The following is a 24,298-nucleotide window of genomic DNA, read 5'->3' on the forward strand; positions in this document are numbered from 1 at the left end:
ATGTGAAATCTTGAATTTCTACATCAGGTCCACTTGCACTGATGTAATAGACGCACTTTGAAATTTAACCCTACGGTTTTCACATCAGTTATACGTGGGGGACTGAAGTTAAATATGTATATTTCACATCAGTTTTCAAAATCACTGAAGTGAAATATTTTTTTATTTTTTTTTCTAATTTTTTTTAAATAGCTTATCAAATAAGCTTGACCCCTGCTTTTTTTTTTTATAGTAATAAATGAAAACAAATTATGGATAATTTTAATGCAAAAAAAAATTATATTATCTAATTGGATATTACATAATCAATCCTCAATTTTCCACTTCAATATTCCAATCTATAAAAGAGGCATATGAATACAATATAGCTAGAAATAATCCAATACAGAAATTTCAAACAAAAAAAAATCCACAGCAGAATCATCATTGTAAATACGCTAAAGTTCAGCTGCAAAAAGCATCTCATCTCATCTCAGTCGTAAGCATCAGCAATGTCTCATCTCAGAGCCACATCATAATCAATTTTCAGCTACAAAAAACAATCAATTGAAAAAGTTATCTCAACTGCAGAAACGCGCTTTTTTTTTTGAATCAGCAAAATATTATTACCAACAAGCCCGTGCGAGAAGCACTAATAAGCTCGGGTGGAAAAAAAACATAAATACAAGGGGAAATCGGTTGCCATCATTACCGGCTCGAACAAAAACCCCTTAAAAACCACCCCAAAACTAAAGAACACATGACTGGTCCTAAAAAGGCTACCTGCAGCAGCTAGATTGCATGCTGTCAAATAATCGACACATTTACGCAGTTTTGTATATCTGTGATTGTTGGACAAAAAATTCAACCGTTTAGATTTTTTCAAGCTCGATATTTTCATTGCAATTTGAATTGAAAATTTGAACAATTCAATCTCGATCCAACAGTCATAAATATTCGCCACTGCGTGAATGTGTCAAAATGTTTGACTGCAAGCAATCTGATTTCAATTTCTATTTTTTTTTTGACTATGATGAGCATGACATGTATAGAAACCATTTTTAAGCATAAACACCATAACTTTGATTAAAACAATCTACAATAATGTGGTTAATATCAACCAAATTACATAGTTTAAATATAACAAATAAAGTGAATCTATATCAAGAAAAGTACTTGCAAACAATATATCAAACTTGTAATGATCAACAGTATGTATAACAGTTTATTGTACTAAACAACATTCTTCAATTCATCCTTTCACAAACAAGCAATTTCAAAATGATTAGATTCCACTACAAGTCTCAACCCAAGCAATTCTAGCAGTGCTAAAAACACTGACCTCACAACCAAGTATTTATCACCTCAAAAATGAATATTTTTAGGTATAAAGCATCAACCTGAAAAAATAGAAGTCAATATATAACCCAGCTACATTCTAGCTTGGTACTAAAAAAATGAGAAATACAAGTTCTCACTCAGTTTAATATACACCACACTACACCATTTTTGACTTTACGCAACGAAACATTGGACAACGGCTCAAAAAGCGTGGCCTAAGCGTTTATAGGCGACGATTTTGTATGCGTTGATAAGTTGTTACAGGTTGTTCAGTAGGCAGAAAAATACCGTTGTCTATTCGTTTTATGCCACGGTTCGATTCGCGTGGGAGTTACCCAACCGTTGTCTATTCCTAATATGCTACGGTTATTTAACCGTGAATGTTTAAACCACTACTCAAAAGCGTGGTATTTTTTTATTCGAATGCAACATTTAAATATCCGTGGACTGACCTACCTCTAACCACGCTTTTATTGTATATTAGGCCACATTATCTTGCGTTGCCTTTAAAACTTCAAAAGCGTGGGCTAATGTCTAACCAGAAAAAATGTCCCTTCTCCATTTTTTTTTATTAAAATTTATTTATACTAATAAATAAATGGAATACATAAAAAAAAATTGGCTTGACTTTTTCTATCCTTTTTAACTTTCATTTAAATTATGTTATTTATTTTATAACATTATTTAAAATAAAAATTTAAATATGAGTTGAATCCTATTAAAATAGAAATAATCAACATTAGGATAAACAATCTAGGGTTAAATATGTTTTTGGTCCTTATAAAATTGAGAATTTTTATGTTTAGTTCTTACTTAATTTTAATAGCATTTTTAGTCCCTACAAAAAGAAAATTTTATGTAATTTTAGTCCTTTTAAAAACTAAATTTGTTTAATTGTCCTTGAATTCTTAAATTTTTGAAGGATTTTTTGGAGACATGTTTAGAACATTATAAAATGTTCATTTACTAAAAAATAGAATTTTTTAACATCAGAAGAAATAAATATGAATTTTTTTAAATGATAAAAGTTCAAGAAATGATTAACAAAAATCTGGACGTAAAAATCAAATTTTGAGTTAATATTTAGCAGAGGGACTTTTAATAATATTCTTAACAGGCTTACAAAAAATTGTTTAAAAATCCAAGAATTAAACAAATTTGGATTAAGAAGGGACTAAAATTAAGTAAGGACTAGATTTAAAAGGTCACAATTTTATAGGGATAAAAAACATATTTAACCCAACAATCTATAATAATAAAAATTCCTAAAAAAATCCGTAACAAAAATTCTTATCTTGATTTTTATTTGTCAAAATTATTTTATTCTCTTATTATAAGTGTAACAGAAAAATAGATAGATGGCCATATTAGTGTCTGCATATTCGCTAATCTATGTATACTAGCGGGAAGACAGACACTCACGTGTTCGTCTTTCGCTTTATATTGCGCTAACGCGTGTAGATTTTCAATGATATTTTATAGAAATTTTGCATGTTAATTATAAACGATATTTTATTTAGAATTTTTTTATGTAGATATAAATAATACGTATAGATATTTGTAACTTTGAAATGTAACAAACTTAATAAACCATATTTATATTTGTCAATGACAATATAAATATAACAAATATAACGAATTTTTTTTTAATAACATCAACAATATAGCATTATTATATCCTTAAAAAAAGGGTTAAATATGTTTTTGGTCCCTGTAAATATACCAACTTTTCGCTTTAGTTCCTAAAAAATTTTCCTTCAACTTTTAGTTCCTATAAAATTTTCAATCACTACATTTGGTCCCTATTTTTAAGTTAATTTTTGTATTTTTAATAAAATTGTGCAGAAATGTGTAGAATATTGTAAGACAAATTAAAAAAAATAGAATTATTTAACAAAACAAAAATTAAATATGAATTTTTAAATTCCAAAAATATAAAAATTCATATTAAATTCATGATTTCTTAAAAAATTCTAATTTTTTTTGGGAGAGATTTTTATAATATTTTGAATTTTTCTGCAAAATTTTATTCAAAAATTTGAATTCTACATATGAGGTTACCTTAATGGAGGGACCAAAAGTGAAGATGGAAAATTTTTGAGGGACTAAAAGTTGAAGAAATTTTTTAAAGGGACTACAATGAAAAGTTGACATATTAATAAGGACCTAAAACACATATAACCCTAAAATAAAAGGGTTAATGGTGCTTTACCCCCTGTAATATAGGTCATTTCCAGGATTACTCCCTGTATAAACACTTAAATGATAATTAAATAAATATAAGACTTGATAGATTAGTCTTTGCAGTTACACATTCTTAGAAAGAGCTTGCCGTCCATTTAAGTTCCATAAGACTTGATGGATTAGTCTCTATAGTTATGCGCACAAAGGATACTCGGTTTATACAAAAAAAATTGCTATTTTTATCAAACATAGTTAATATATCAAAAACATATTTAACCGTATAAATAATAATTAAATAATTACAATTACCAATTAGTTTATTAAAAAATAAAATAATTATCATTATCAATTATGTCACACGTATGGCTCCACATGACCACATGTTTAGCTTTTAGACCAAAAGCACTCCCACCATCACACGTGAAAGCTATAGACCACCAATTCCATTGTTTTTTTTGTTTGTTTCTTTTAGAAAAGCCAACCCCATTTATCTCTCTTTCAAAAACGAAAATTGATGGTTCTTTCACCTTCCCTTTTTAATGTCTCGTTCCAGGCAAGTAAATTAGATCTACAATGAAGCAAGGTTCTTTCTTTTCTTCCTTTTGTTTTATGGTTTGTTCTTCCTTCCGCTTTCCTCTGATTTGTTTTCATTGTTTGTAGATCTGTTTATCTTCCTTCCGGATTCATTCTCGCAGTCATCGTTATTCATTCTCGTAGTCACCGTTGATCAATGGTAAGTGACGTTACTTCATTAGATTTGTTCAGATTTCACTGTTAAACAAAAAGCCCCAATTTTTATCTAAAACCCTAACTCCTTTTCCTACAAATTCGACATTATGTGTAGTCTTGAAATACTTTTAACTCTTTGTTTTGTAAAATTTCGTTTTCCCTTGAATTTGGGTCTGTAATTGATAATTTTATCATGGCTTTATTTTTAAATTCAATCTGTTTATATATGTTTGGTATCATTTAATCATTAGTTGTTTGTCTCACTAGATCAAAGAAGCTAGATTGGTATTCAATAGTATATAGTGTTTCTGAGTGTATTTATATTGTTTATATAAACTTATATTGATCCTATTTTTCCTTGTTTTTTTTTATTATTATTGCAATTTATAAGTAAGTCATGGTTAAGCATAATAATGTTCTATTATTTCAAAATTGTTTTTCTCTTAATTTTCAAATTTTAATACTCAAACCTTAACATATACAGATACTACAAGTGCTAGATGGAATGCTGACTTAGTATTATTCATGTACACCAAAGCTGAACATATACTGGGGACTCAATAACACAGTTAAGCCTCTTTTGTTGTTTTATATTTCAGCTTTTATAGATGATTTAATAATTTATGTATGTGCGATGTTGTGCACGTGACTAGATTCAATAGCTAGTTGTTGCTTCTGCGTAAGTATGTGTGACTGAAGTTTTTCAAATCTAAACTTACATAGCTATGTTGGATATTGAAAGTAATTTATTTGGTAGTTATATGACTATATATATTTATTGCTACCAATCACATACTAGTCCTTGACCTCCATTGATGTTCTTCTATTTGACATTGTCATTATGTTGTAGACAAAGATTATGCAAAAACTCAGAAGATTGTTTGGAGAATTAAAGATAGGAGAAAATGTGATGAGTTTAATTGTTGAAAAGAGTACATTTTAGATTAATTTAATCTTACTCCAAATTGAGTTTTCATTTATTCCTCTTGCAGGATTTATTTTAGTTCAAGAAAGAATTTACTTCAACACTTCAAGAAGCCTTGAGCTCTAGAGAATGTTGAAAGTCTTAGATGTTGTTATAGTGTCAAAAATCTTATCTTTATGTGTTGTTATTTGGTGATAATTTAGATTTAAGATGTATCAACTTTAGTAGACATTTAGATGCTAATTTTGTACATGTACTTACAAAAGATTGTGTATTGATTTCAACTTCATTAATTTTAATTAATATATGTTTTGAAGTTGAAAAAAATCTAATTGTTGTGTGCATCTTTAAAATTGACAATTAGACTCTTGAAGAAATGTTGCTGAAGAAACAAGAATTGAGGGTGAAGTAGTGACATCCTGTATATAACTCATTAAGGGAAAAGTCAATTTTTTTTTATAAAAAATATATACCATTGGGCAACGGTTTTACATTGTGGTTAATAAAGAATCCGCGGCCTAAACTGACCTAGCATAACGGTGGCCAAAATACTAGGCGACAGTTTACAAGCGTGGAATAAAAGAAACCGTGGACTAAAATGGACTCATAAACCGTGGTCTTTTCCCAAGTTTTACTCAACGGTTTACGAACTAGTTGCCTAAAGTTAAAAAACCGTGGCTTATAGAATAGGCAACGGCCGTATATACCACGCCGATAAAACCGTGAGGTAAACGTTTATGCTACGGTTTTCGCACTTCAAGCCACGGTTTTGCAGCGTTGTGTAAAGCAAAAAATGGTGTAGTGCCAGCGCCTCTGGCTAACGACTTGAAGGTGCCAACACAGCCCCCATTTTAATGTAACATTAATGAACATTTTAACGCTGAACATACACGTCATGGACAAATCAATAACTTGTCGTTGGTGTTAATAGCCGAAAAAGGGAATATCTATCATATCAGTAAATACCTTTTTGTAGGAACTGCAGGTACGCAATGCTTAGCTACATCAGCTCCATTTCCATTTAAAACAAGTACAGATCTGTAGAAGTAAAAAATGATTATAAGATTTGGAATCGTCAATAACAATGGAAAATTGGTAAATAATTTAATCCAAATAAATCCGACGGCATGTAGCAACAGTTAAAAAACTAAATAGACATAGTAGTAGATAAATCAAGATTGAATACTTACCCTACTGGTAGAGGAATAGCAAACAAACCATCAAATTTACCAGCACCTGCAATCCTAAGGTTTGATCCAAAAAGTATGTCGCACTCACTTAGAAATGAGACAGTGCAAAATGGTCGAACAAAATCATGATTATCAATGTGTGGAGGTATGCAGTCCCCTTCTTCATACACATTCACGATACAACTATCTGGCACACAAGTAGTTGGAAGTACATGCCACTTGACTAGGCGTCGAATGATGACCTTGAAAAGATCAGGTAAAGGATCTATGGATGAATGGTGGAGAATACCATGTGGGTTACCATCCTTATCCTGTAACCAGAAAGTTAATTTTAGAAGTTATACATCCATTTATGAAGCTCATCAACCATAATAGTTTGCCGCAAACGATAGCTAAGTTTGATTCTTTCTAAAGAAAGAAATGTGAAGACATTATGTTAGAGAGACTAACCACTGCATAATTGTAACAGCACCCAAATTGGATAGTTTGGCGTCCCTTGCCCGGCATCCACTTTCTAGGAGCTAAGTATGTCCGGTCAGAAAAAGTTAAGAATCAACACCCATATAGTCAGTTCCTCAGAAATAATGCTATTTATCACATTATCAAATTGTCAAAGTAGTATAGCCAATTAGGGGAAAAACATTTATTTTTTGTTTTCGGTATCATATGGTGTGAAGTTTGCATATAAAATTTATAGACAAAGTGCAATGAATTTAAAGTATGGGCCCAACCATGCTTATTCTAAAATGATAAGATTTTTTCTCTTAAAAAAAAAAAGATTCTTTCACTATTTCCAAACCCATTGGCCTCATTAAGTTTTGGGCAGCGCTCAAAACTCTGGAAATATATGAAAGTTACTTCTATATAAATTTGGTATCTCCATGGCCAGTAGTCAAAGGGAAAGGGTCAGAGCATGTGGCTGATTGAGGCCCATTAAAGTGTTTTTGAGCGGGACAAGGTATTGCACACCTTTAGCAACTTCCTAACTGTTAGAAACCCAAAAAAGTATAGCTACCTAAGATATTTGTGAAGAGAGAGATGCTACCGTCAGTCACTTTGACACTCTCGGTTAGACACTCGCTTACATATTGGAACACGTCACACTTTTTTTAAAGGCAGTTACTTGTATACCGAGTCCCCAGGTTTAGCTCTTTTTTATTTTTCTTTTTATGTACAAAAAAAAAAAACTCCAAGTTCTGATAAACGTATGGCTTTTCGCTACTGTTCTGCGCAAGTACTCCATAGTTGCTGCAAGCTCAGAAGGAATCTGAACCGACATCACTTTTTTCAAATAAACTGTCTATCTCGCAAAAGTTCATCATATTCTCATGCCAATAACCTTGCTTTGCATCCAGTAAATTCAAAAACAAAATTAAAAATTATTAACACTCCAAATACCAAAAAAGAAAAATGAGAAACTCAAGTATTTCCTTTTTTTTAATGGTTGTATTCCCTTTCTGTGTTACCCAGAATTGGACGTGAGAAATTCAATGGGTTCAGCATACAAAGGAGATTTTTTATTTAAAAAAAATAAAAAAAATCGCTTAAGATGAGCTTCGTCTCATGTTGTTATGGACCTTCTTCTCCAGTTATTCCTTCTGCTGCAACCATGGACGAGATCGAAGAGGTTGGATTAAAGGTGTGTTTGGATCTGTGTGCAACACAGTTTTGAGAATATCATAATTAAAAAAATAAAACAGTAGTAAATTCATTAGACTTGTTTAGCCGGTAACCGGTTCAGGAGATAGAAAAGTAAATGACGTGTCGCCTATGCAAGGGAGAGTGACAGACCGCAACTGTTAGAGCAACTGCCCCTAGCATTGCTCTTTGTGAAGATATTTTATGAAGTAATATGACAAAGTGATATTTTGTGAAAATATGATTAGATATTTAAAACTTTTTCTAGTCTTCAAACTCAACATAATAATAATAATTAGGATCCTTTCATCCCATGTCCTTAAGGAACTAGTTAAGGAACTTATAAATACAAAATTTATATTAAAACTCATAAACAATTAATAAAAATATGTATATACATGAAAAAAGTTAAGAAAATAAAGTTGCTCAAACATGGTAAGAGATTAAGATGATACCTTTTTTTGCTGAACATCTTGTGGGGGAGGCCAGAACAATGAAGAAAATTGAAGACGGTCAATCCACCTTTCACTTGTAGCAGCCATAGAAGAAGTCGTCAAAAACTTTCAAGTCTTGAATCCTTTAGCTTCTGATTATATATGAAAAGCAATTTTATCCCAAATCCATCCAAAACATGATACCAATCAAGTATTAAATCATGTGTTACCAAGTTCCTCTTAGTATCCAATTCACCACCAATAATTCATCATCCACCATAAAAAAAATCATAAAACTTTCATTTGACAGAATAAGACAAACAAATGCATCTTATAGAAAATTGTAGTTATTTCACTACAACAGCTACTAGATTGAATCTGCAAACTTAAAACAATTTTTTTTTGTTATTGATTTCTAAATTTATTTTCACTGTTAAAAATGTTTATTTATTTTAAAAATTGAAATGATGAAGATAAGGATGAATCTGAAACAGAGTTCTGATAAACACAGCAAAATGAAATTTACAAAATATTAAAAAGCAAATATGTCAGATAAATATTCAAAAGCTTATAAAAAAACAATTAAGAAAATAAATAAATATATAACATCAAACATATATCTAACAAGACTCAGATTCATAATAAAAAAAATATGAAAAAATTAAAATTTCCATCAAAATCACTTAAGAAATTAACACATAACCTGAAAAGTCATGATTTAATTGTGTTAAAGAATATATATGTACCTGGTTAACTGTGAGTCGAGTTAATTAGTGGAGAAATAATGGAATTTAGTTGTTGAATTGGGAAGATGTTAGTGTGAAGAAACGTAGATCTAAGGATTGAGTTGCGAAAATTTCTGGAAAAAGAAGAACAAGAACGAACAGGATATACACATGACATGAACTACAATTTACCTCTGTCATGATCTCAGCTTCTTCTGCTTCTTTGAACTCGGTACGGATCTGGACGGTTTTCGCTTGATGAAGCTTTGAATTGGTTCGGATTCGTCCTCTCTGCTTGGTAGCGGTTGTTGTTTCAGTTGTTTTCTGTTCGGAAACGTCGTCGTCTACGAGAGGCGGTGGTGGAGGCTGAAATGGAACGGGGCTGAACACCAATCCCTAATTAACAATTAAATTGATCAATAAAAAAATAAAAATAAAATAAAGATAGGATTGAATTGAATTGAAATGAAGTGGTTGATTACGAGAAGCTTTCCGTAGGTTTGGTTGGCTCGATCGTCGGAGAGAGCGTCAACGGTGACTGGAAGGAAATTCAGAGTTAGAGAAGGGAATGAAGAGAGAGAGAAGAGAGAGAGAGATTATAGACTTACTTAGTTCACGATTGAGTTCGCAGAGAGTGAGTGAACGAAGAACGAAGAAGATATGAATATGAAGGGATAAGGTAAAGGTGAAAGTTTGCTTTTCCATCAGGCAATTCTTATCCACTGATGTGAAAAAAAATAGACAAAGCTTTCGCTCAAATTGCGAAAATGCCACCGCGTTTTTTTCCCTTCATTCCAATTATCCACTGATGTAAATGGTACATGCTATTAAGAATTCACCTCATGTGCATATGTCAACTGATGTAAAACCTCACAATGTGTATGTTTCCCTTCAGTTATTTTGCGACTGATGTGAAAACTAAAACCCCCATGATGTAATATATATATTTTGTAGTAGTGAAAACAAGTAATGTCCCAAATTAACGAGGAGATTTTCTTAACCTCCATTTTGGCTGAATTTTTAGAGAATGCAAAAATATCCCATGGAAGTCGTAGTTATGTTGTTTACCTATCCAACGAATTGTCAAACGCTAAGATTCAATGCAAATCGGCCACATTATGGCCTTCCTACTAAAAAAGGGTCGAAAACGAGTAATGTCCCAAATTAACGAGGAGATTTTCTTAACCTCCATTTTGGCTGAATTTTTAGAGAATGCAAAAATATCCCATGGAAGTTGTAGTTATGTTGTTTACCTATCTAACGAATTGTCACAGGCTAAGATTCATTGCAAATCGGCCACATTATGGCCTTCCTAGTAAAAATGGGTCGAAAACGAGTAATGTCCTAAATTAACGAGGAGATTTTCTTAACCTCCATTTTGGCCGAATTTTTACAGAATGCAAAAATATCCCATGGAAGTCGTAGTTATGTTGTTTACCTATCCAACGAATTGTCACATGCTAAGATTCAATACAAATCGGCCACTTTATGGCCTTCCTAGTAAAAATGGGTCGAAAACGAGTAATGTCCTAAATTAACGAGGAGATTTTCTTAACCTCCATTTTGGCTGAATTTTTAGAGAATGCAAAAATATCCCATGGAAGTCATAGTTATGTTGTTTACCTATCCAACGAATTGTCACAGGCAAAGATTCAATGCAAATCGGCCACATTATGGCCTTCCTACTAAAAAAGGGTCGAAAACGAGTAATGTCCCAAATTAACGAGGAGATTTTCTTAACCTCCATTTTGGCTGAATTTTTAGAGAATGCAAAAATATCCCATGGAAGTCATAGTTATGTTGTTTACCTATCCAACGAATTGTCACAGGCAAAGATTCAATGCAAATCGGCCACATTATGGCCTTCCTACTAAAAAAGGGTCGAAAACGAGTAATGTCCCAAATTAACGAGGAGATTTTCTTAACCTCCATTTTGGCTGAATTTTTAGAGAATGCAAAAATATCCCATTGAAGTCGTAGTTATGTTGTTTACCTATCCAACGAATTGTCACATGCTAAGATTCATTGCAAATCGGCCACATTATGGCCTTCCTAGTAAAAATGGGTCGAAAACGAGTAATGTCCCAAATTAACGAGGAGATTTTCTTAACCTCCATTTTGGCTGAATTTTTAGAGAATGCAAAAATATCCCATGGAAGTCGTAGTTATGTTGTTTACCTATCCAACGAATTGTCACACGCTAAGATTCAATGCAAATCGGCCACATTATGGCCTTCCTACTAATAAAGGGTCGAAAACGAGTAATGTCCCAAATTAACGAGGAGATTTTCTTAACCTCCATTTTGGCTGAATTTTTAGAGAATGCAAAAATATCCCATGGAAGTCGTAGTTATGTTGTTTACCTATCCAACGAATTGTCACACGCTAAGATTCAATGCAAATCGGCCACATTATGGCCTTCCTACTAAAAAAGGGTCGAAAACAAGTAATGTCCCAAATTAACGAGGAGATTTTCTTAACCTCCATTTTGGCTGAATTTTTAGAGAATGCAAAAATATCCCATGGAAGTCGTAGTTATGTTGTTTACCTATCCAACGAATTGTCAAACGCTAAGATTCAATGCAAATCGGCCACATTATGGCCTTCCTACTAAAAAAGGGTCGAAAACGAGTAATGTCCCAAATTAACGAGGAGATTTTCTTAACCTCCATTTTGGCTGAATTTTTAGAGAATGCAAAAATATCCCATGGAAGTTGTAGTTATGTTGTTTACCTATCTAACGAATTGTCACAGGCTAAGATTCATTGCAAATCGGCCACATTATGGCCTTCCTAGTAAAAATGGGTCGAAAACGAGTAATGTCCTAAATTAACGAGGAGATTTTCTTAACCTCCATTTTGGCCGAATTTTTACAGAATGCAAAAATATCCCATGGAAGTCGTAGTTATGTTGTTTACCTATCCAACGAATTGTCACATGCTAAGATTCAATACAAATCGGCCACTTTATGGCCTTCCTAGTAAAAATGGGTCGAAAACGAGTAATGTCCTAAATTAACGAGGAGATTTTCTTAACCTCCATTTTGGCTGAATTTTTAGAGAATGCAAAAATATCCCATGGAAGTCATAGTTATGTTGTTTACCTATCCAACGAATTGTCACAGGCAAAGATTCAATGCAAATCGGCCACATTATGGCCTTCCTACTAAAAAAGGGTCGAAAACGAGTAATGTCCCAAATTAACGAGGAGATTTTCTTAACCTCCATTTTGGCTGAATTTTTAGAGAATGCAAAAATATCCCATGGAAGTCGTAGTTATGTTGTTTACCTATCCAACGAATTGTCACACGCTAAGATTCAATGCAAATCGGCCACATTATGACCTTCCTACTAAAAAAGGGTCGAAAACGAGTAATGTCCCAAATTAACGAGGAGATTTTCTTAACCTCCATTTCGGCTGAATTTTTAGAGAATGCAAAAATATCCCATGGAAGTCGTAGTTATGTTGTTTACCTATCCAACGAATTGTCACACGCTAAGATTCAATGCAAATCGGCCACATTATGGCCTTCCTACTAAAAAAGGGTCGAAAACGAGTAATGTCCCAAATTAACGAGGAGATTTTCTTAACCTCCATTTTGGCTGAATTTTTAGAGAATGCAAAAATATCCCATGGAAGTCATAGTTATGTTGTTTACCTATCCAACGAATTGTCACATGCTAAGATTCAATACAAATCGGCCACTTTATGGCCTTCCTAGTAAAAATGGGTCGAAAACGAGTAATGTCCTAAATTAACGAGGAGATTTTCTTAACCTCCATTTTGGCTGAATTTTTATAGAATGCAAAAATATCCCATGGAAGTCGTAGTTATGTTGTTTACCTATCCAACGAATTGTCACACGCTAAGATTCAATGCAAATCGGCCACATTATGGCCTTCCTACTAAAAAAGGGTCGAAAACGAGTAATGTCCCAAATTAACGAGGAGATTTTCTTAACCTCCATTTTGGCTGAATTTTTAGAGAATGCAAAAATATCCCATGGAAGTCGTAGTTATGTTGTTTACCTATCCAACGAATTGTCACACGCTAAGATTCAATGCAAATCGGCCACATTATGGCCTTCCTACTAAAAAAGGGTGGAAAACGAGTAATGTCCCAAATTAACGAGGAGATTTTCTTAACCTCCATTTTGGCTGAATTTTTAGAGAATGCAAAAATATCCCATGGAAGTCGTAGTTATGTTGTTTACCTATCCAACGAATTGTCACACGCTAAGATTCAATGCAAATCGGCCACATTATGGCCTTCCTACTAAAAAAGGGTCGAAAACGAGTAATGTCCCAAATTAAAGAGGAGATTTTCTTAACCTCCATTTTGGCTGAATTTTTAGAGAATGCAAAAATATCACATGGAAGTCGTAGTTATGTTGTTTACCTATCCAACGAATTGTCAAACGCTAAGATTCAATGCAAATCGGCCACATTATGGCCTTCCTACTAAAAAAGGGTCGAAAACGAGTAATGTCCCAAATTAACGAGGAGATTTTCTTAACCTCCATTTTGGCTGAATTTTTAGAGAATGCAAAAATATCCCATGGAAGTTGTAGTTATGTTGTTTTCCTATCTAACGAATTGTCAAACGCTAAGATTCAATGCAAATCGGCCACATTATGGCCTTCCTACTAAAAAAGGGTCGAAAACGAGTAATGTCCCAAATTAACGAGGAGATTTTCTTAACCTCCATTTTGGCTGAATTTTTAGAGAATGCAAAAATATCCCATGGAAGTTGTAGTTATGTTGTTTACCTATCTAACGAATTGTCACAGGCTAAGATTCATTGCAAATCGGCCACATTATGGCCTTCCTAGTAAAAATGGGTCGAAAACGATTAATGTCCTAAATTAACGAGGAGATTTTCTTAACCTCCATTTTGGCCGAATTTTTACAGAATGCAAAAATATCCCATGGAAGTCGTAGTTATGTTGTTTACCTATCCAACGAATTGTCACATGCTAAGATTCAATACAAATCGGCCACTTTATGGCCTTCCTAGTAAAAATGGGTCGAAAACGAGTAATGTCCTAAATTAACGAGGAGATTTTCTTAACCTCCATTTTGGCTGAATTTTTAGAGAATGCAAAAATATCCCATGGAAGTCATAGTTATGTTGTTTACCTATCCAACGAATTGTCACAGGCAAAGATTCAATGCAAATCGGCCACATTATGGCCTTCCTACTAAAAAAGGGTCGAAAACGAGTAATGTCCCAAATTAACGAGGAGATTTTCTTAACCTCCATTTTGGCTGAATTTTTAGAGAATGCAAAAATATCCCATGGAAGTCGTAGTTATGTTGTTTACCTATCCAACGAATTGTCACACGCTAAGATTCAATGCAAATCGGCCACATTATGACCTTCCTACTAAAAAAGGGTCGAAAACGAGTAATGTCCCAAATTAACGAGGAGATTTTCTTAACCTCCATTTCGGCTGAATTTTTAGAGAATGCAAAAATATCCCATGGAAGTCGTAGTTATGTTGTTTACCTATCCAACGAATTGTCACACGCTAAGATTCAATGCAAATCGGCCACATTATGGCCTTCCTACTAAAAAAGGGTCGAAAACGAGTAATGTCCCAAATTAACGAGGAGATTTTCTTAACCTCCATTTTGGCTGAATTTTTAGAGAATGCAAAAATATCCCATGGAAGTCGTAGTTATGTTGTTTACCTATCCAACGAATTGTCACATGCTAAGATTCAACACAAATCGGCCACTTTATGGCCTTCCTAGTAAAAATGGGTCGAAAACGAGTAATGTCCTAAATTAACGAGGAGATTTTCTTAACCTCCATTTTGGCTGAATTTTTATAGAATGCAAAAATATCCCATGGAAGTCGTAGTTATGTTGTTTACCTATCCAACGAATTGTCACACGCTAAGATTCAATGCAAATCGGCCACATTATGGCCTTCCTACTAAAAAAGGGTCGAAAACGAGTAATGTCCCAAATTAACGAGGAGATTTTCTTAACCTCCATTTTGGCTGAATTTTTAGAGAATGCAAAAATATCCCATGGAAGTCGTAGTTATGTTGTTTACCTATCCAACGAATTGTCACACGCTAAGATTCAATGCAAATCGGCCACATTATGGCCTTCCTACTAAAAAAGGGTGGAAAACGAGTAATGTCCCAAATTAACGAGGAGATTTTCTTAACCTCCATTTTGGCTGAATTTTTAGAGAATGCAAAAATATCCCATGGAAGTCGTAGTTATGTTGTTTACCTATCCAACGAATTGTCACACGCTAAGATTCAATGCAAATCGGCCACATTATGGCCTTCCTACTAAAAAAGGGTCGAAAACGAGTAATGTCCCAAATTAAAGAGGAGATTTTCTTAACCTCCATTTTGGCTGAATTTTTAGAGAATGCAAAAATATCCCATGGAAGTCGTAGTTATGTTGTTTACCTATCCAACGAATTGTCAAACGCTAAGATTCAATGCAAATCGGCCACATTATGGCCTTCCTACTAAAAAAGGGTCGAAAACGAGTAATGTCCCAAATTAACGAGGAGATTTTCTTAACCTCCATTTTGGCTGAATTTTTAGAGAATGCAAAAATATCCCATGGAAGTTGTAGTTATGTTGTTTTCCTATCTAACGAATTGTCAAACGCTAAGATTCAATGCAAATCGGCCACATTATGGCCTTCCTACTAAAAAAGGGTCGAAAACGAGTAATGTCCCAAATTAACGAGGAGATTTTCTTAACCTCCATTTTGGCTGAATTTTTAGAGAATGCAAAAATATCCCATGGAAGTTGTAGTTATGTTGTTTACCTATCTAACGAATTGTCACAGGCTAAGATTCATTGCAAATCGGCCACATTATGGCCTTCCTAGTAAAAATGGGTCGAAAACGAGTAATGTCCTAAATTAACGAGGAGATTTTCTTAACCTCCATTTTGGCCGAATTTTTACAGAATGCAAAAATATCCCATGGAAGTCGTAGTTATGTTGTTTACCTATCCAACGAATTGTCACATGCTAAGATTCAATACAAATCGGCCACTTTATGGCCTTCCTAGTAAAAATGGGTCGAAAACGAGTAATGTCCTAAATTAACGAGGAGATTTTCTTAACCTCCATTTTGGCTGAATTTTTAGAGAATGCAAAAATATCCCATGGAAGTCATAGTTATGTTGTTTACCTATCCAACGAATTGTCACAGGCAAAGATTCAATGCAAATCGGCCACATTATGGCCTTCCTACTAAAAAAGGGTCGAAAACGAGTAATGTCCCAAATTAACGAGGAGATTTTCTTAACCTCCATTTTGGCTGAATTTTTAGAGAATGCAAAAATATCCCATGGAAGTCGTAGTTATGTTGTTTACCTATCCAACGAATTGTCACACGCTAAGATTCAATGCAAATCGGCCACATTATGACCTTCCTACTAAAAAAGGGTCGAAAACGAGTAATGTCCCAAATTAACGAGGAGATTTTCTTAACCTCCATTTCGGCTGAATTTTTAGAGAATGCAAAAATATCCCATGGAAGTCGTAGTTATGTTGTTTACCTATCCAACGAATTGTCACACGCTAAGATTCAATGCAAATCGGCCACATTATGGCCTTCCTACTAAAAAAGGGTCGAAAACGAGTAATGTCCCAAATTAACGAGGAGATTTTCTTAACCTCCATTTTGGCTGAATTTTTAGAGAATGCAAAAATATCCCATGGAAGTCGTAGTTATGTTGTTTACCTATCCAACGAATTGTCACATGCTAAGATTCAATACAAATCGGCCACTTTATGGCCTTCCTAGTAAAAATGGGTCGAAAACGAGTAATGTCCTAAATTAACGAGGAGATTTTCTTAACCTCCATTTTGGCTGAATTTTTATAGAATGCAAAAATATCCCATGGAAGTCGTAGTTATGTTGTTTACCTATCCAACGAATTGTCACACGCTAAGATTCAATGCAAATCGGCCACATTATGGCCTTCCTACTAAAAAAGGGTCGAAAACGAGTAATGTCCCAAATTAACGAGGAGATTTTCTTAACCTCCATTTTGGCTGAATTTTTAGAGAATGCAAAAATATCCCATGGAAGTCGTAGTTATGTTGTTTACCTATCCAACGAATTGTCACACGCTAAGATTCAATGCAAATCGGCCACATTATGGCCTTCCTACTAAAAAAGGGTGGAAAACGAGTAATGTCCCAAATTAAAGAGGAGATTTTCTTACCCTCCATTTTGGCTGAATTTTTAGAGAATGCAAAAATATCCCATGGAAGTCGTAGTTATGTTGTTTACCTATCCAACGAATTGTCAAACGCTAAGATTCAATGCAAATCGGCCACATTATGGCCTTCCTACTAAAAAAGGGTCGAAAACGAGTAATGTCCCAAATTAACGAGGAGATTTTCTTAACCTCCATTTTGGCTGAATTTTTAGAGAATGCAAAAATATCCCATGGAAGTTGTAGTTATGTTGTTTTCCTATCTAACGAATTGTCACAGGCTAAGATTCATTGCAAATCGGCCACATTATGGCCTTCCTAGTAAAAATGGGTCGAAAACGAGTAATGTCCTAAATTAACGAGGAGATTTTCTTAACCTCCATTTTGGCCGAATTTTTACAGAATGCAAAAATATCCCATGGAAGTCGTAGTTATGTTGTTTACCTATCCAACGAATTGTCACATGCTAAGATTCAATACAAATCGGCCACTTTATGGCCTTCCTAGTAAAAATGGGTCGAAAACGAGTAATGTCCTAAATTAACGAGGAGATTTTCTTAACCTCCATTTTGGCTGAATTTTTAGAGAATGCAAAAATATCCCATGGAAGTCATAGTTATGTTGTTTACCTATCCAACGAATTGTCACAGGCTAAGATTCAATGCAAATCGGCCACATTATGGCCTTCCTACTAAAAAAGGGTCGAAAACGAGTAATGTCCCAAATTAACGAGGAGATTTTCTTAACCTCCATTTTGGCTGAATTTTTAGAGAATGCAAAAATATCCCATGGAAGTCGTAGTTATGTTGTTTACCTATCCAACGAATTGTCACACGCTAAGATTCAATGCAAATCGGCCACATTATGGCCTTCCTACTAAAAAAGGGTCGAAAACGAGTAATGTCCCAAATTAACGAGGAGATTTTCTTAACCTCCATTTTGGCTGAATTTTTAGAGAATGCAAAAATATCCCATGGAAGTCGTAGTTATGTTGTTTACCTATCCAACGAATTGTCACACGCTAAGATTCAATGCAAATCGGCCACATTATGGCCTTCCTACTAAAAAAGGGTCGAAAACGAGTAATGTCCCAAATTAACGAGGAGATTTTCTTAACCTCCATTTTGGCTGAATTTTTAGAGAATGCAAAAATATCCCATGGAAGTCGTAGTTATGTTGTTTACCTATCCAACGAATTGTCACATGCTAAGATTCAATACAAATCGGCCACTTTATGGCGTTCCTAGTAAAAATGGGTCGAAAACGAGTAATGTCCTAAATTAACGAGGAGATTTTCTTAACCTCCATTTTGGCTGAATTTTTAGAGAATGCAAAAATATCCCATGGAAGTCATAGTTATGATATTTACCTATCCAACGAATTGTCACAGGCTAAGATTCAATGCAAATCGGCCACATTATGGCCTTCCTACTAAAAAAGGGTCGAAAACGAGTAATGTCCCAAATTAACGAGGAGATTTTCTTAACCTCCATTTTGGCTGAATTTTTAGAGAATGCAAAAATATCCCATGGAAGTCGTAGTTATGTTGTTTACCTATCCAACGAATTGTCACACGCTAAGATTCAATGCAAATCGGCCACATTATGGCCTTCCTACTAAAAAAGGGTCGAAAACGAGTAATGTCCCAAATTAACGAGGAGATTTTCTTAACCTCCATTTTGGCTGAATTTTTAGAGAATGCAAAAATATCCCATGGAAGTCGTAGTTATGTTGTTTACCTATCCAACGAATTGTCACACGCTAAGATTCAATGCAAATCGGCCACATTATGGCCTTCCTACTAAATAAGGGTCGAAAACGAGTAATGTCCCAAATTAACGAGGAGATTTTCTTAACCTCCATTTTGGCTGAATTTTTAGAGAATGCAAAAATATCCCATGGAAGTCGTAGTTATGTTGTTTACCTATCCAACGAATTGTCACATGCTAAGATTCAATACAAATCGGCCACTTTATGGCCTTCCTAGTAAAAATGGGTCGAAAACGAGTAATGTCCTAAATTAACGAGGAGATTTTCTTAACCTCCATTTTGGCTGAATTTTTATAGAATGCAAAAATATCCCATGGAAGTCGTAGTTATGTTGTTTACCTATCCAATGAATTGTCACACGCTAAGATTCAATGCAAATCGGCCACATTATGGCCTTCCTACTAAAAAAGGGTCGAAAACGAGTAATGTCCCAAATTAACGAGGAGATTTTCTTAACCTCCATTTTGGCTGAATTTTTAGAGAATGCAAAAATATCCCATATGGAAGTCGTAGTTATGTTGTTTACCTATCCAACGAATTGTCACACGCTAAGATTCAATGCAAATCGGCCACATTATGGCCTTCCTACTAAAAAAGGGTCGAAAACGAGTAATGTCCCAAATTAACGAGGAGATTTTCTTAACCTCCATTTTGGCTGAATTTTTAGAGAATGCAAAAATATCCCATGGAAATCGTAGTTATGTTGTTTACCTATCCAACGAATTGTCACACGCTAAGATTCAATGCAAATCGGCCACATTATGGCCTTCCTACTAAAAAAGGGTCGAAAACGAGTAATGTCCCAAATTAACGAGGAGATTTTCTTAACCTCCATTTTGGCTGAATTTTTAGAGAATGCAAAAATATCCCATGGAAGTCGTAGTTATGTTGTTTACCTATCCAACGAATTGTCAAACGCTAAGATTCAATGCAAATCGGCCACATTATGGCCTTCCTACTAAAAAAGGGTCGAAAACGAGTAATGTCCCAAATTAACGAGGAGATTTTCTTAACCTCCATTTTGGCTGAATTTTTAGAGAATGCAAAAATATCCGATGGAAGTTGTAGTTATGTTGTTTACCTATCTAACGAATTGTCACATGCTAAGATTCATTGCAAATCGGCCACATTATGGCCTTCCTAGTAAAAATGGGTCGAAAACGAGTAATGTCTTAAATTAACGAGGAGATTTTCTTAACCTCCATTTTGGCCGAATTTTTACAGAATGCAAAAATATCCCATGGAAGTCGTAGTTATGTTGTTTACCTATCCAACGAATTGTCACATGCTAAGATTCAATACAAATCGGCCACTTTATGGCCTTCCTAGTAAAAACGGGTCGAAAACGAGTAATGTCCTAAATTAACGAGGAGATTTTCTTAACCTCCATTTTGGCTGAATTTTTAGAGAATGCAAAAATATCCCATGGAAGTCATAGTTATGTTGTTTACCTATCCAACGAATTGTCACATGCTAAGATTCAATGCAAATCGGCCACATTATGGCCTTCCTACTAAAAAAGGGTCGAAAACGAGTAATGTCCCAAATTAACGAGGAGATTTTCTTATCCTCCATTTTGGCTGAATTTTTAGAGAATAAAAAAATATCCCATTGAAGTCGTAGTTATGTTGTTTACCTATCCAACGAATTGTCAAATGCTAAGATTCATTGCAAATCGGCCACATTATGGCCTTCCTAGTAAAAATGGGTCGAAAACGAGTAATGTCCTAAATTAACGAGGAGATTTTCTTAACCTCCATTTTGGCCAAATTTTTACAGAATGCAAAAATATCCCATGGAAGTCGTAGTTATGTTGTTTACCTATCCAACGAATTGTCACATGCTAAGATTCAATACAAATCGGCCACTTTATGGCCTTCCTAGTAAAAATGGGTCGAAAACGAGTAATGTCCTAAATTAACGAGGAGATTTTCTTAACCTCCATTTTGGCTGAATTTTTATAGAATGCAAAAATATCCCATGGAAGTCGTAGTTATGTTGTTTACCTATCCAACGAATTGTCACACACTAAGATTCAATGCAAATCGGCCACATTATGGCCTTCCTACTAAAAAAGGGTCGAAAACGAGTAATGTCCCAAATTAACGAGGAGATTTTCTTAACCTCCATTTTGGCTGAATTTTTAGAGAATGCAAAAATATCCCATGGAAGTCGTAGTTATGTTGTTTACCTATCCAACGAATTGTCACACGCTAAGATTCAATGCAAATCGGCCACATTATGGCCTTCCTACTAAAAAAGGGTCGAAAACGAGTAATGTCCCAAATTAACGAGGAGATTTTCTTAACCTCCATTTTGGCTGAATTTTTAGAGAATGCAAAAATATCCCATGGAAGTCGTAGTTATGCTGTTTACCTATCCAACGAATTGTCACACGCTAAGATTCAATGCAAATCGGCCACATTATGGCCTTCCTACTAAAAAAGGGTCGAAAACGAGTAATGTCCCAAATTAACGAGGAGATTTTCTTAACCTCCATTTTGGCTGAATTTTTAGAGAATGCAAAAATATCCCACGGAAGTTGTAGTTATGTTGTTTACCTATCTAACGAATTGTCACATGCTAAGATTCATTGCAAATCGGCCACATTATGGCCTTCCTAGTAAAAATGGGTCGAAAACGAGTAATGTCCTAAATTAACGAGGAGATTTTCTTAACCTCCATTTTGGCCGAATTTTTACAGAATGCAAAAATATCCCATGGAAGTCGTAGTTATGTTGTTTACCTATCCAACGAATTGTCACATGCTAAGATTCAATACAAATCGGCCACTTTATGGCCTTCCTAGTAAAAATGGGTCGAAAACGAGTAATGTCCTAAATTAACGAGGAGATTTTCTTAACCTCCATTTTGGCTGAATTATTAGAGAATGCAAAAATATCCCATGGAAGTCATAGTTATGTTGTTTACCTATCCAACGAATTGTCACATGCTAAGATTCAATGCAAATCGGCCACATTATGGCCTTCCTACTAAAAAAGGGTCGAAAACGAGTAATGTCCCAAATTAACGAGGAGATTTTCTTAACCTCCATTTTGGCTGAATTTTTAGAGAATGCAAAAATATCCCATTGAAGTCGTAGTTATGTTGTTTACCTATCCAACGAATTGTCACATGCTAAGATTCATTGCAAATCGGCCACATTATGGCCTTCCTAGTAAAAATGGGTCGAAAACGAGTAATGTCCTAAATTAACGAGGAGATTTTCTTAACCTCCATTTTGGCCAAATTTTTACAGAATGCAAAAATATCCCATGGAAGTCGTAGTTATGTTGTTTACCTATCCAACGAATTGTCACATGCTAAGATTCAATACAAATCGGCCACTTTATGGCCTTCCTAGTAAAAATGGGTCGAAAACGAGTAATGTCCCAAATTAACGAGGAGATTTTCTTAACCTCCATTTTGGCTGAATTTTTATAGAATGCAAAAATATCCCATGGAAGTCGTAGTTATGTTGTTTACCTATCCAACGAATTGTCACACGCTAAGATTCAATGCAAATCGGCCACATTATGGCCTTCCTACTAAAAAAGGGTCGAAAACGAGTAATGTCCCAAATTAACGAGGAGATTTTCTTAACCTCCATTTTGGCTGAATTTTTAGAGAATGCAAAAATATCCCATGGAAGTCGTAGTTATGTTGTTTACCTATCCAACGAATTGTCACACGCTAAGATTCAATGCAAATCGGCCACATTATGGCCTTCCTACTAAAAAAGGGTCGAAAACGAGTAATGTCCCAAATTAACGAGGAGATTTTCTTAACCTCCATTTTGGCTGAATTTTTAGAGAATGCAAAAATATCCCATGGAAGTCGTAGTTATGTTGTTTACCTATCCAACGAATTGTCACACGCTAAGATTCAATGCAAATCGGCCACATTATGGCCTTCCTACTAAAAAAGGGTCGAAAACGAGTAATGTCCCAAATTAACGAGGAGATTTTCTTAACCTCCATTTTGGCTGAATTTTTAGAGAATGCAAAAATATCCCATGGAAGTCGTAGTTATGTTGTTTACCTATCCAACGAATTGTCAAACGCTAAGATTCAATGCAAATCGGCCACATTATGGCCTTCCTACTAAAAAAGGGTCGAAAACGAGTAATGTCCCAAATTAACGAGGAGATTTTCTTAACCTCCATTTTGGCTGAATTTTTAGAGAATGCAAAAATATCCCATGGAAGTTGTAGTTATGTTGTTTACCTATCTAACGAATTGTCACATGCTAAGATTCATTGCAAATCGGCCACATTATGGCCTTCCTAGTAAAAATGGGTCGAAAACGAGTAATGTCCTAAATTAACGAGGAGATTTTCTTAACCTCCATTTTGGCCGAATTTTTACAGAATGCAAAAATATCCCATGGAAGTCGTAGTTATGTTGTTTACCTATCCAACGAATTGTCACATGCTAAGATTCAATACAAATCGGCCACTTTATGGCCTTCCTAGTAAAAATGGGTCGAAAACGAGTAATGTCCTAAATTAACGAGGAGATTTTCTTAACCTCCATTTTGGCTGAATTTTTAGAGAATGCAAAAATATCCCATGGAAGTCGTAGTTATGTTGTTTACCTATCCAACGAATTGTCACATGCTAAGATTCAATGCAAATCGGCCACATTATGGCCTTCCTACTAAAAAAGGGTCGAAAACGAGTAATGTCCCAAATTAACGAGGAGATTTTCTTAACCTCCATTTTGGCTGAATTTTTAGAGAATGCAAAAATATCCCATGGAAGTCGTAGTTATGTTGTTTACCTATCCAACGAATTGTCACACGCTAAGATTCAATGCAAATCGGCCACATTATGGCCTTCCTACTAAAAAAGGGTCGAAAACGAGTAATGTCCCAAATTAACGAGGAGATTTTCTTAACCTCCATTTTGGCTGAATTTTTAGAGAATGCAAAAATATCCCACGGAAGTTGTAGTTATGTTGTTTACCTATCTAACGAATTGTCACATGCTAAGATTCATTGCAAATCGGCCACATTATGGCCTTCCTAGTAAAAATGGGTCGAAAACGAGTAATGTCCTAAATTAACGAGGAGATTTTCTTAACCTCCATTTTGGCCGAATTTTTACAGAATGCAAAAATATCCCATGGAAGTCGTAGTTATGTTGTTTACCTATCCAACGAATTGTCACATGC

At 34.6% G+C, this 24,298-nt stretch overlaps 1 protein-coding gene and 1 long non-coding RNA gene across 6 annotated transcripts; one reads left to right on the top strand and one right to left on the bottom strand.

The window, feature by feature from the left end:
* Positions 1 to 256: 256 nt before the first annotated feature.
* On the bottom strand, positions 257 to 9,865 carry LOC146934850 (RNA demethylase ALKBH9B-like). 4 transcript variants are annotated; one of them, XM_085750097.1, is made up of 7 exons: positions 9,754 to 9,855; positions 9,628 to 9,683; positions 8,442 to 9,541; positions 6,799 to 6,884; positions 6,349 to 6,659; positions 6,125 to 6,196; positions 257 to 529 (listed from the first exon to the last, which is right to left on the bottom strand). In XM_085750097.1, exons 4-7 carry the CDS (start codon positions 6,853 to 6,855, stop codon positions 526 to 528), a joined length of 444 nt encoding a protein of 147 aa, XP_085606223.1. In that variant the 5' UTR covers positions 6,856 to 6,884; positions 8,442 to 9,541; positions 9,628 to 9,683; positions 9,754 to 9,855; the 3' UTR covers positions 257 to 525. The 4 variants fall into 4 exon arrangements, with proteins under 4 accessions (XP_085606223.1, XP_085606226.1, XP_085606225.1 ...); XM_085750100.1 differs by lacking the exons at positions 257 to 529; positions 6,125 to 6,196; positions 6,349 to 6,659; positions 6,799 to 6,884 and having other exon boundaries at positions 8,442 to 8,514; positions 9,338 to 9,541; positions 9,754 to 9,865; XM_085750099.1 differs by lacking the exons at positions 257 to 529; positions 6,125 to 6,196; positions 6,349 to 6,659; positions 6,799 to 6,884 and having other exon boundaries at positions 8,442 to 8,569; positions 9,338 to 9,541; positions 9,754 to 9,865.
* On the top strand, positions 3,947 to 5,457 carry LOC146934851 (uncharacterized). Of its 2 annotated transcripts, XR_015030056.1 has the most exons (4): positions 3,947 to 4,087; positions 4,165 to 4,237; positions 4,718 to 4,801; positions 5,226 to 5,457. It is a non-coding gene; the product is annotated as an uncharacterized LOC146934851 (long non-coding RNA). The 2 variants fall into 2 exon arrangements; XR_015030055.1 differs by having other exon boundaries at positions 4,718 to 5,457.
* Positions 9,866 to 24,298: the final 14,433 nt, after the last annotated feature.

The sequence above is a fragment of the Medicago sativa genome, chromosome 3, assembly GCF_051527215.1.
Source record: "Medicago sativa cultivar Bolivia chromosome 3, Bolivia_mono, whole genome shotgun sequence".
Lineage (NCBI taxonomy): Eukaryota > Viridiplantae > Streptophyta > Magnoliopsida > Fabales > Fabaceae > Medicago > Medicago sativa.